The following is a 12,445-nucleotide window of genomic DNA, read 5'->3' as shown; positions in this document are numbered from 1 at the left end:
ATTTCATCGGGTTTTGGGTCGGGTAAGGGTCTCAAAAATAGACCATGTCATTATTTCGGGTCGGGTCCGGGCTATGACTCGGGTCACCCGAAATCGGTCTGGTGGCCCGGTCATCATACATAATTAATATTTTATGTTATTAGTGATGGATGATGGCTATTCTTATGTGGAATTTAAGTATTGTAAATTTTAATATTTTGTATTATTAGTTATTATAGGACTATAAGTTAATATTTTATGTTTAAAATCCATAAGATTTTAGACTAATTAATGCATAATATTGTGTTATTTGTATTGATTTAAATATTTGGTGTTATTAGAAAATATTAGTATTGATTATGTTCATGCTTTAATTTTAGAGAAGAGTTGGTTCTTGTTATATTTTTTCAAGTAAATTTTACCATGTCAAATAATAGTTGGAGTATTGGAAATTTGGATATTTTCACATGCTAGCTTATAAGAAGGTATCAAGGTAATGTAATGTTAATGACCCGATTTTCACCCGGTATAATCGTGGCTCGAAAGTGTATAGATTTCATCGGGTCTAGGGTCGGGTTCGAGTCTAATAAATAGACCCGGTATGTATTTCGGATCGGGTTTGGGTCACATCAAACCCGGTTTCACTCGGCCCATGCACACTCCTATTATCACATCAGATGGACATGTTATTATTAAAGTGAAGATTCTGTGCAATTATTTTATGTAATGTCAATAGTTGAGAATGTTAGATAATTTGACAAATTTTATTAAATTGTCGTTTAACAATTTTTAACTATTAACTTCACATGAAAATACTTATATGATATATCCATAGAAAATTAACTACTAACTTGATTCATATTGATATAATGATATCTCTTAAAAAACAAATTGAAGTGATAAATCTTTTAAAGATCAAATTGATTTCTACATAATTTTTCAAAAATGATTTTTAATAATAAAAATATATGTTAACAAAGTCATATTTTGATACTTTTTGTTTCATGTCATGATTAGACTCATATTTATATTTATACTTTTGTTAAAAATAATATTTGAATTAAATAACAGTGACCATGCAGCATATACATATAGTATAGTTTCTTGGTTCTAAAATAGTAGTGTAATCATAACCATATTTAGGTACATGTAATATTATATTGTATTGTATTGCAGAATATGTTGTTCCTAGAATCATCATCATATTTTATAAGATCTGACAGTTTTATTCAAGATAACATGGCCACTTATTAGAATACAAAATTGTGAATTGTGATCTTCAAGCAGAAGAAATTCTCTCACTGAAACAGAACAGAATAGAAAGATTCTCATTGACTCCACACTACTAATAATATTTTAATAAACAATTCATCAGATATGAATGAATATACATGATATGATATATATACCCTTCTCTTTTCTTTTCTGATCTGATGATCTTCCATGACATAGAATTCAATCAAACATGTTTCTTTCTCTTTTAAGTCACCTGCTTCTTAATTAAAATTAAACAAGAGTAATGTTTGCTTCCCTTGAAAGCAAGAATCACATTCTTCTTTTCACTTTCAGCATAGAATTTTTAAGACAAAGTAATTAAGAAGAAGAAAACATAGTTTTTATTTCATGTTTAGCAATGGCTGCGCATATATTATATATAAATATATGAATAATAATAATGTATGAAACTAATAACTATCTTTGAGTGCAGATATCCAAAAGCTTCTTCCTGCATTCAACAATGTCATCAAAGAAATCATCAAGTTGTCCAGTAAGAGTCTCAACACCACATCTCAACAATCCAAAGCAACTCTTCATGTTTTCTACTTTCACTTGGATCTCACCACCTCTCTCCAACTCCATCTTCAATTCCTCCATTGCACCCTTAGCTTGCTGCAACTCAAACATGAGAATCCCAGGCTGGTCTATTTCCTCTGCTACTTTCTGCTTCAACATGGCCATGGAAACCATAAACCCTGAACCCAAAACCATGTTGTGGTCATGGTGGTGGAAGCAAGAGGAAGAGCAACAGTAAGCAAGGCCAGAGAGAAGGATCATGAGAAGCAATGAGCTTACACTCCTCATTGCATACAGAACTCCACGGAATCCACTGAATCCATTCAACTTTGATTCCATGCAGATGTTCTGGTTCACACATTGTGACAATGCTTGAATCCTTGTTTCTAATAGGCTCTTGTTTTCTTCTTCCAATCCCACTATCTCCCTCTGACAAACATTTATTGCTCTAATAACCTGAACAATAATAATAATATGTTATTTAGAAATTATTATGATATGATATTAAAGTTTCTATTAAGCTTCACCTGGCGTGAATGCTCGGGAGAGAGATAGTGATAACCATCCAAAGAAGAAGCAATGTTGGAAGCAGCAGAGTAATAGTTCTCCATTCCAGAAATGGCGGATTTAAGGACATGGCATGCATCCCAGAGCCTTGAGCTTTCATCCATGTATTCATCAAGCCATTTGCCACCCACCGGCAACCGGAGCTTGCGGACGAGGATGGTGAGGTGGGAATGGAAGGATTGGAGGGAAGAGATGACCTGTGAGAGGAACTGGATTGACATGAAGTTGTGTGAGAGGAAAGAGTGGTGAAGATCATTGAGTCCTTGGTTCAGAAAGTTGTAGAAACCATTCACAGAAGAACCCATCATAGAAAGGAGGGTTTTTTTTGAGGGAAAGGTTGATGGAGATTGATGGGTTTATATAATGGAAAAAAGGGTAGCTGAAAGAAGCAGCAAAAAGCAGTGAAATTAAAGAAAAGAAATGTTTTTGAAGCTCAGGTTTCTATGGTTTGGTGTTGGGTGCAATTATGTGTGTTTCCTATACACTCGGTGGAAGATATCATTGGGAATCTCTTGTTTTTATTGTGAAATGGGCACAAAAATATGCAAACATCAAAACAAAAACTCATACCTTTATTATTATTATTATTATTATAATGATAATAATGAAATGGATTATTATTATTATCACTCTCTGTTCTTGCTTAGTGCTTAACATGAAAACAACATAACATATGCAGTTTTTGTTTCCCTTTTGAATTTTTCTGACAAGGAAGGGTGTTTAAATATGATATATGTTAGATTGTGTTTGTTTGTTTGTTTGCCTTGGCTGGTGTTAAAGGAAAGGCTTTGTTTTGTTGCCTTTGATATATGACTACTTTATTTGACTAAGATTCTGGCTTCTCATTCTTCCCATTTTGATTTGGTTCCCTTTTGGATTAAGTGCTGCCACCTCTTTTTTATCCTTATTTTATTTTTTCTAACTTGTTTCTCATCACTGCACAACCCTTTTTGGTTTTGTATTCTTAAAGAGAGAGAGCTAAAGAGTTGTACGTAGTCCATTTTTGTTCTTTTGAAAAGATAGGTAGGGTTCTGTGTACTGAGAGAAAGAGGAAGAGAAAGAGAGTATTTTGCACATTACAATGCAGATTCTTCTTTTCTCCTTTTAGGACCCAACATTCTATTATGGGCATTAAATTAAGTCACTCCCTCTCATTTGCATGAACCATATTTATTTATATATATAAGGCCCAAAAATGTTCTCATCCTATTCTAGAATAATCAATGTTCATATATGATATGATATGATATGATATATGTGTCATGGGTCCTTTCTCTTGGACATGGACCATTCCTAAATAATCCTTCATTCACACAATTCATCTAAGTGCATAAATTTGCCAGCTGGAAGCTGATCATCTTCACTTTATTCACCAATCTCAACTTCAATTTACCACCTTTTTCTATTCAATAATAATCTTTGCTTAATTGAAAAATAAATTATTAGATTGTTTATCGAGTCACGTGTAATTTCGTTATTATTTAGCTAATTTTAAATTCAAATTTTGCGGACAAAAAGATCAAGGTTAATTTTTTTTTAATACGGAATGATCTTTTGGTGTAATACGTGATTATGATACATCTGTGTGTTTTACTGTGATATTGGAGGCTAGCAGAAATCGCTTTTCGCGATTTGTTGACAGCATCAAGAAAACAAAAAAAAAAAATAACAGAAAAGAAAAAAAATAGAGGGGACAACTAGAAATATGGTAAGGGTGATTTGATGTATGGTGAGGACGATTTGTAAAGGAAATAACAAAATTTAAGATTTATAGTCACTGAAGCTAATTTTTTTTTAACTCCCTCACAAATCGCTCCTACTATGCATCAAATCGCTCCTACCATATTTCTAGTCGCCCCGTTTATTTTTTTTTTTTCTGCTATTTTTTTGTCTTCTTGTTATTGCCTACAAATCGTGAGGAACGATTATTGTTAGCCTTCAATATCTCAGTAAAATACACAACTGCATTATAATCATGTATTACCCCAATTGGCAGCTAATATTTAAAAAAGAAAAAAGAAAATCAAAGATCAGTATTCAAAGATACGACTATAATTTTTTGAGTTAAATGTTAGAGTTGGATTATTTTTATTAATTTTTTGTGATTTACTTTTACCAACTCAATCTGTGAATAACTTGAAATTTTAGGAGAAAGTACAAAGCACCTAATCACAATCAAAATAAGCTTATCTACAAAGGAAAAACACTTAAATCTCTCTTTCCTTCTGTCTGCTGATTTTAAGGGTAGATGCAACCTTTAAAGGAAACCATATCAAATATTCCTTGATATTGGTCCTCTATTATAAAATATATTTCCCTTCTTTTTAATTATATATTCTATGTTAATGGTCACCAAATTAAATATATTACTCCAGAGATTAGCTCATATCATTATCCGAGGTATGGTTAGTTCTCTGTTATTAAGTGATTTGACATAAAAGACCATTTTCATTTTATTTAGGATATCTCATATCTCTAACAACATTCATCTATGAATTTATTAGTGTCTAATGGAATCAAAATCACAAAATGATTTTCCTATATCACAGTTAGAGATTGTTCCACAAGCAATAATCAAAGAGAGTAGTACTTCTAAAGAATAGTGGTCTAATTCAAGCAGTTATGGTTATTATTGTTAAAGAAATTGTGACCAGAAAATGATCTCTTTAATTGATGATGATGTTTCAGTTAGCAGAAGTCAAAGAACAAGAATTACAAAAGACAACAACAATTGAAAATCCAGAAGACTTTTGTTGTTCTTTCTTCTGATTCTTTATGTCTGTCTATAGGAATAAGGCAACAGAATGAAAATCACAGAAAAAGGAAATACATAACATAATAGATAATAATATTTACACTTGACATTTTGAATTTATATCTGATCATAATTTGGCTATAAAACAACAAAAATCTTATCATTATCTCTGATGACATCAATACAGTCTATCTCAGCTCCTTCTTCATCTGTTACCAATGCATCTTTTGCATCAAACCCAAATTTTTTACCTGTTATACACAATTGAAATCATTTTAAGTTACTAAGATCTTAAACTATACATTGAATTTAATAAATATTCCCATAGTGACTTATGGCAAATATATATGAGAACTGATATTTTACCTGCAATAGTTTTGAGATCCTCTAATGAATCAGGTAACCTTATTAACTTCCCAGGTTCCATGGAACCTTTACCTCTTCTCTGTATAGGGTGACCTCTATATATGCTTATTCTTGGGCAGTTGAATCCATTTGAACTTCCCTTATTGTTCTTTTGATCTTCTTGGTGTTTCCCTTCTGACACAAAATCACATGGTATGGCCTCATTCACATTGATTCGATGACCAACTTCGCGCTTTCGCAGCATTTCATTTAAGGCTAATGCAGAAAATCCATTAGTACATACACCATTGGCATCTGCTCCATTCATGACAAGCAATTCAACCATGTCCACATGGTTTTCTTGCATGGCAATTTGGATTGCTGACATTCCTTGGTGATCATTGGAGTTAATGTTCAATCCTAGCTTTAAGAGCTCCTTCATCACTACTAAATCATTTCTTTTTGCTGCTGTGCATAAGAGATCACCCGGCGTGTGTGGATCGGAGAGAGCAGCAAGCTGGTAGAGGATTCTGAATATGGAGTAATGCTTTGATGCTATAGCATCCCATAGTGCTGTGTTACCATTGATATCTACAACATAATGGGAACCAATATCACTAAAATGAATGTGAAATATTATAATCAATAAAAACTTATAAAGGAAGCTATATATGTGTTGATGTATATATACATTACATAATGGTATAGGTATAGGTTTATCATACCTCTCAAATGTAAGTTACATGCATGCTTAAGTAAAACTTTAACACAATCTTCATGCCCATTTGATGCTGCTATGTGCTGCATAACAAGAAATGTGTTTGGCAAATGAGACATCGACAGGAATATTGTGTCCAGAGACACTGAATTAGTGTATTTTAACACTGAATTACTATAAACATAATTAAGATCTATAGTTGAAATTCAAGATCAATTTTAGATAGTTATAAATATGAAAAGACATGGACTTACCAATGGTGTTTTCCCTTCTGAGTCTCCAATGTCAGGATCCAAACCTGCTCTTAGAAGCTCCTCAAGAAAAACAGCATTGCCTGTGGTGGCCACAGTCAACAAGTTCACAGCCATGTCAGGATCCTCTTCTTCCACACTCTCCACCATTAAATCTCTGATACTAAGATCCTTAAGCTGCTTGAAATGCTGCATTTGGGATCACAATGAACAATGTGTTTGAGAATCAAAAGTCAAAACCATAAGCATCATGATCACCAGTAACTCAAATTCCAAGCTTTCCCTACCTGAAGGAAATTCTTGAGTATTTGTATATTGTCTTCTTTCTTAACCTGCATTGTTTCAATCAGTGTACTAGTTTTCAGCCTTAGAAGCTGTGTGAGAGTCTTTGTTCTAAAGGTAAAGCTCTGAGGTCTGCAGCAAAGTGCACCAACTTCTCCAAACATGTCCCCTGTTTGTAGAGTCCCCAAGACTCTCTCTTTCTCCATTACACAATCAATGAACTCTACTTCCCCAGAAACTATGATGTAAACATCATCCGGCGCTTCGTTTTGCATAATAACATCCTCTCTAGGAGGTAGGTACTCTGCCTTCATTTTTGCAACCTACCAATTAACATTTAGTACAATCATCCATTAGAGCCGAGGTAATCATTCGAATCCAAGTTTAGTTTAGTTTCATACCAAGGACAAGAGAATTTCTTTTGAGACACCTTTGAAAAGATAAGCTTTTGCTGCAGTTTCATAGAACAAATGCTGGCAGATGCTCTGGCAAATTGATTTTGGTAGTTGCTCAATGAGATGATGCTGATTCAAACTCTCCGCTTTGAATCTCAAACACATGTAAGCCAGGATCTGCTCCTTTAACCTCGGAGGCAATCGATTTCGGGACACAAAGTTTGATGCTGATTCAATGCTATTTCTCTGCATCAATAATCATGCATCATAAGTAACTTGCAATACAAGAAACCTAAGAAAAGAACATATGACAGTCAATTTGACTTACAAATTCCATGGTACGGCGAGTTCCTTCGACAACAAGGTTAGTCATGTTACCAATCAAGTAAGCAGTTAGGCCGAGGTTGAAGAGCATGTAGAAAATGATGAAGATCATTTCGAGGGTGTTAACAGCATGGAGGTCGCCATAGCCAACGGTGGACATGGTGGTGATAGACCAATACATGGCAGAGATGTATCTGATCCAAAGGCTTGTCTGTCTGAAGTTTGGATTTGCAGCTCCAATCCATGTCTTCCCTTTATGAGGGTACCTATCAGCCAGCATGTAATACAAGCAGCCACCACAATGAACTGAAAATACTGTTACAGAGAGAAGTCTAGCACATCGGATCCAGAAATAGCTGAACCTTATGTCTTTCTCAAGCCTGCATGCATGCATGCATGAAATTACATAAACATATTAATAAGTTGAAAGAAATAAGAATTGTGTTATAAAGAAGAGAACCTTGTGAAGAATTGTTTGACACGGCGGAGACGCCAAAAGCGGAGGAGGCCAAGGAGGTAGTAAGGGAGGGAGACATAGTGTTTGCCGGTAAACAAGCAAGAGAGTGCCTCGTAAGGGATCGTTGATGCCACATCCATTACCAACCATGTTGACAAGTACCTACCACAATGTTACTAACACCTTCATCGTTAGCTTTATTACTAAGTAATCCAACTTAAACTCAAGTTCTTTCAACTTTATGTGGAGTTCACAACTGAGAAGATCGTAAAATAATTTAAATAATTTAACTAAATTTTTATTTAATTACTTTCAATTATCAATTTTATATAAAATTAACTGTTCTAAAGTTTTCACTATTTATAATTTCGAATTTATTGATATTAAATCCTAAACCATAATATTTACCGATAATATCACTAATTCAATCAAATTCAACCGGAGTTATATAAAAGACTAGGGTAGGGTTTTTCATAATGATATATTAAGTTTTTTTTTTAATTAAAAAGGTGTTATTTATTTTGCTAAAAATTAAGCACTTAATATATATATATATATATATATATATATACTGATAAACTCCACGTTAACCATTTTTTTCCCAAATCATATATCAAGAATAAATTCGATAATTTTGACATAATTTTAAAAGACATTAAAAAATTGGCCAATAAAAAAAATGAGAATTTAATTACTTTTAAGTTGTAGAAATCATAATACAAATTACAAATCTTTTTATTTTGGGATTATTTTCTTGTTTTGTTCTCGTTAAAAATGGGCCAAAAAGTTATTTGGGTATTAGACAAAAAGTGATATATAACGTAAATCATTGGGCTATTATTCAAATTGGGCTGACCCGTATTAAACTTTGTCATATAACTACCCTTTTGATCTGGCCCATATTTGCCCATATTTCTGATGTGGTTAAAGTTAGACCAGACATCAAGTATAGTGGTAGATACAACTATAAATAAACACAACAAATAAAACAAGCATCATTAGTATCATTGAATTCGATTTTATTAAAAATTAATTGGAAACCGACATTTTTTTTTTACCAATGAAACAAAAGAGACTATATATTGGGTAGAAAATGAGAGGCCACATGCATGTTATCGCATAAATCAGGAAAAGAATTAGAATTTGGAAGGGTATTTTTATGCAGCAAAATAGAAAAGATAGAATCAATCCCTCGTGCCCAGCATGCTTCGAATAGAATAATCATTATATATATTTATACCAAAGTTAAATTAAATTCCTTTCACTAAGAATATATCAGATACAATATTTTATTCGTAAACAAACCTTTTGACCTTTTGACGCGTGAGCAAGTAGAGTTAGTAAATTAATAAATAAAAATTGTAGTAAAGTTCTTAAAATCATAATTCGATTGTAGTGAAGTTAATAAATAAAAATTATTAAATAAATTGACAAATTTTAACTAAATTATCAACTTCACATGTAAAGTTAACTGTACTTAAATTTTTATCTTTTGATTATATATTATAACTTGATTATTAAGAATATATTTAATTAGTAATGAATAGTTTATACACAGTACATTAAATTAAACTCAAAATAACATCCTTGTAGAATAAATACGTAATAATAAGTTGTTATTAGTCTATGAGTATGGACAGTTTTATTGTATTATATACACATAACAATAATTATAATTAATTAATTAATTAATTGAGTTAATTACCTGAATGCAATCTTTCTGGAGTCCTGAACTAATAGATGAGTAGTTCGATCTATGTAAGCCAAGAAGAAGGTCAACACAATGTCAACGGCAAAGAAAAGGTCAACAACAGTGTCAACAATGTAGATTCTCCTGTATTCTGGAGATGAGTGCATGAATGCTACTTCAAATGGATACACCCATGCAGAGTATGCTACCAGAACAACCATAAAACTCTCCCAACACCTACATATATATCAAATAATAAATAAATTGACTAGTAAAATGGTTCATTTAACTCGACTGTTTTATATTTATAAGGGTTATTTCATATGTTAGAGATATAACTATTTGTATTGTCTTTTTCTATTCGTTTAAGTTTTTGGAATTAGTGGTTTCATAACATAATATCAGAATTTAGAGCTATATGTCTGAACTCCTAAAATTAAAAAAAAAAAGAGAAAAGAACAAATTGATACCTACATTTTAGTCGGTGAACATTTAAGTTTTTGAAGATTTGAAAATATATTTAAGTTCCTAACTTTTTTAAAATCTGGACATATCGATCTCTGGATTTAATTTGTCCCATTTTAAAAACTTTTTCACATGGATATTCGTATCGGCTAAGTCAGTAAGATGAGAGTCACATTTGGATTTTTCGTTGGGTATGACAATTTCAAATGAATAATAGAGATCAATGTGTCCAGATTTTGAGAATGTCAGAAACTTAAATATATTTTCAAATTCTTAAGTATTTAAATGTCTGTAAGTCAAAAAGTCAAAGACCTTTTTATCTTTTTCTCTAAAAAAAATAACAAACATAAATACGAGAAGAAAAAAAATATATATTTTAAAGCAGTAATATATGTAAGATTTCTAAGTAATAATGTTCTAAAAGTTTGCTTGGTGATGATACTATAAATCTATAATCAAAAGACTACTAATTATGGTTTTTAAATTAATTAATCAGAACTAATTAATGATGAACCTGTATCTTGAATCCATTGGTGATATGATCCAAGCTCTTGATTCAACATGGTTCTGATTGTTGGAAGAAACTCCAAGTGGTGGAAGAATGAGCTTTGAAACATTCCTCAGATTGAAAGACATGTTCCTTGATGAACCTCCCAAATGATCATGATCATTCTTCTTCTTCTCACACTCCTTCACTATGTGATGAGGATCATATGAACTACTCAAGTTGTTCCTCTCCATATTTAATTTCTAGCTAGCTAGTAGCTAACTAATTCTAAAATTAATAAAGGAACAAAAATAATAACTAGTTGTTCTTCACTTCTTTGTGAGATTTTGATGAGAAACAATTTGTAATACTAATATGTCTATGAGGGAGCTATATAGGGATAGAAGGTGAGGGAATTAGAGTGTTACTTTTAGAATCAATTCTCAGAAAAATTGATGCTGTTTAAATTAGAGGACAAAATTAAAACAAATTAATCAAGAACAAGGGTGGTAGTTGTGGAACTCTGTTTTTATTTATTTCTTTGATGGTGATGATATGATATAATTGTGGCTATATAGAAGAGTAGGGGGTCCTTATGTATAGCTATAGTTATAGTGACACAAATTAAATAAGGTGTCCTTGTTAGGATAATATATATAGTTATATACAATGGTAGCATGCACCAATGCACCATATCATGTGAGAGAAGATCAATTTTTATTTTGAATTTAATTAGAAAATAAAATGGTGGGTCATATATATTCAAGACTTGGTGGCTTCGTGGATGGATTTATGCTATGCTTTGGTCCATTTCTTCCCTTCTCTCTTTTTTTTCTTCTCTCTCTCTAATATAATTGTAACATCATTTTCAGATGTTACATTTGTGGACGGTTTATAGTTATCAATGAAAAACACGTACAAATTGTGTATGACCAACTATAAATTATTGTGGTCACACATGCACATGTATATATATATTGCAAGATTTCATCTTTGGCATGTTTTTACAGATTGTGATCTCAACGGGTCAAACTGGGTATTTGATTATTATTCATTCCTGTCTCAACACATATATATGTTTGGTCTACTTTCTGTTTTATTATTTATGGATATCTTATTAATTTCTCTTCCATACCTAAATCTATGGTATATACTTGCATTGTCTCATACATATCTTATTTTTACATTTTTTCCTCTTAAAAAAACTATAATATGGAATTAGGATTATTAAGTTAGGAGATTAGGATTTTAATTAGGTTCAAACGGAATAATTATTATCCATACCCACTCTATACCTAAACAAAAATACCTTTTTTTTAATTTATATTTAAATTAAAAATTTAATTTTGATACACTTTTAATATAAAATAGTTTTACCAGTAAAAATATTTACTTTTACATTAAGAGCACGAATGATCATAAAAAAACGAATATAATTGATGGTATAAAACGCTTTAGTACATCAAAATTAAACTCTTAAATTTATCCCAAAACTTTGTCAAATATAAAAAAACTGACCCAAATAAATCAGTACAGCAGTCAGTATTATATCCAAATTGACACCATATTCACTCAAAAAAAATACTTAAATTCTCTAAAAATATTTGCAAGTACCTATTTTCTAATTTTTATATAATTGTAAATATTGTGAATAAAACTAAGAAGCTGTGATATTTTTAGAGTACGAAAAAAAAATATATTTTAAAAATAAAAAAATTCCCTTCCAATAATAGGCGATTTCGTCTCTATTATTAGTCTATTTCCTACTATAGTATATAGTTTTTGGGGTTCAGCACAAAAAATGTGTAAGAAAGTTTTATTAAGAAAATATCTCAATATTTTCTATTTTGTATAATTTTTTTTATATTTTTTATGAATTTTTTATTTAATTTGTATAATGTCAACTAGTTATTATTACTAGTTCTTTATCATTTTT

The 12,445-nt window shown here is 31.4% G+C and overlaps 2 protein-coding genes across 3 annotated transcripts; both read right to left on the bottom strand.

Annotated features, from left to right (window-relative positions):
• Positions 1 to 1,620: 1,620 nt before the first annotated feature.
• LOC130956675 (uncharacterized) lies at positions 1,621 to 2,645 on the bottom strand. Its single transcript, XM_057883692.1, has 2 exons — positions 2,301 to 2,645; positions 1,621 to 2,229 (listed from the first exon to the last, which is right to left on the bottom strand). Exons 1-2 carry the CDS (start codon positions 2,643 to 2,645, stop codon positions 1,672 to 1,674), a joined length of 903 nt encoding a protein of 300 aa, XP_057739675.1. The 3' UTR covers positions 1,621 to 1,671.
• A 2,351-nt stretch (positions 2,646 to 4,996) lies between these two features.
• Positions 4,997 to 11,097, bottom strand: LOC130954822 (potassium channel AKT2/3). Of its 2 annotated transcripts, XM_057881595.1 has the most exons (10): positions 10,537 to 11,097; positions 9,573 to 9,794; positions 7,871 to 8,029; positions 7,415 to 7,790; positions 7,093 to 7,332; positions 6,697 to 7,014; positions 6,413 to 6,598; positions 6,166 to 6,241; positions 5,462 to 6,031; positions 4,997 to 5,346 (listed from the first exon to the last, which is right to left on the bottom strand). In XM_057881595.1, exons 1-10 carry the CDS (start codon positions 10,761 to 10,763, stop codon positions 5,234 to 5,236), a joined length of 2,487 nt encoding a protein of 828 aa, XP_057737578.1. In that variant the 5' UTR covers positions 10,764 to 11,097; the 3' UTR covers positions 4,997 to 5,233. The 2 variants fall into 2 exon arrangements, with proteins under 2 accessions (XP_057737578.1, XP_057737579.1); XM_057881596.1 differs by lacking the exon at positions 10,537 to 11,097 and having other exon boundaries at positions 7,871 to 8,043; positions 9,573 to 9,792.
• Between the last annotated feature and the right edge of the window lie 1,348 nt (positions 11,098 to 12,445).

The sequence above is a fragment of the Arachis stenosperma genome, chromosome 10 (genome assembly GCF_014773155.1).
Source record: "Arachis stenosperma cultivar V10309 chromosome 10, arast.V10309.gnm1.PFL2, whole genome shotgun sequence".
Classification (NCBI taxonomy): Eukaryota; Viridiplantae; Streptophyta; class Magnoliopsida; order Fabales; family Fabaceae; genus Arachis; species Arachis stenosperma.
This window is presented reverse-complemented; position numbering and strand designations above follow the sequence as displayed.

Excerpts from the sequence above, each read along its gene's own strand:
- LOC130956675 (XM_057883692.1), bottom strand. The coding sequence starts at position 2,645 with ATGGGTTCTTCTGTGAATGGTTTCTACAACTTTCTGAACCAAGGACTC. Across the intron at positions 2,230-2,300 it reads CTCCCGAGCATTCACGCCAG|GTTATTAGAGCAATAAATGT; the intron begins GTGAAGCTTAAT and ends ATTATTGTTCAG.
- LOC130954822 (XM_057881595.1), bottom strand. The coding sequence starts at position 10,763 with ATGGAGAGGAACAACTTGAGTAGTTCATATGATCCTCATCACATAGTG. Across the intron at positions 9,795-10,536 it reads CCAATGGATTCAAGATACAG|GTGTTGGGAGAGTTTTATGG; the intron begins GTTCATCATTAA and ends ATATATATGTAG. Across the intron at positions 6,242-6,412 it reads CAGAAGGGAAAACACCATTG|CACATAGCAGCATCAAATGG; the intron begins GTAAGTCCATGT and ends CTTGTTATGCAG.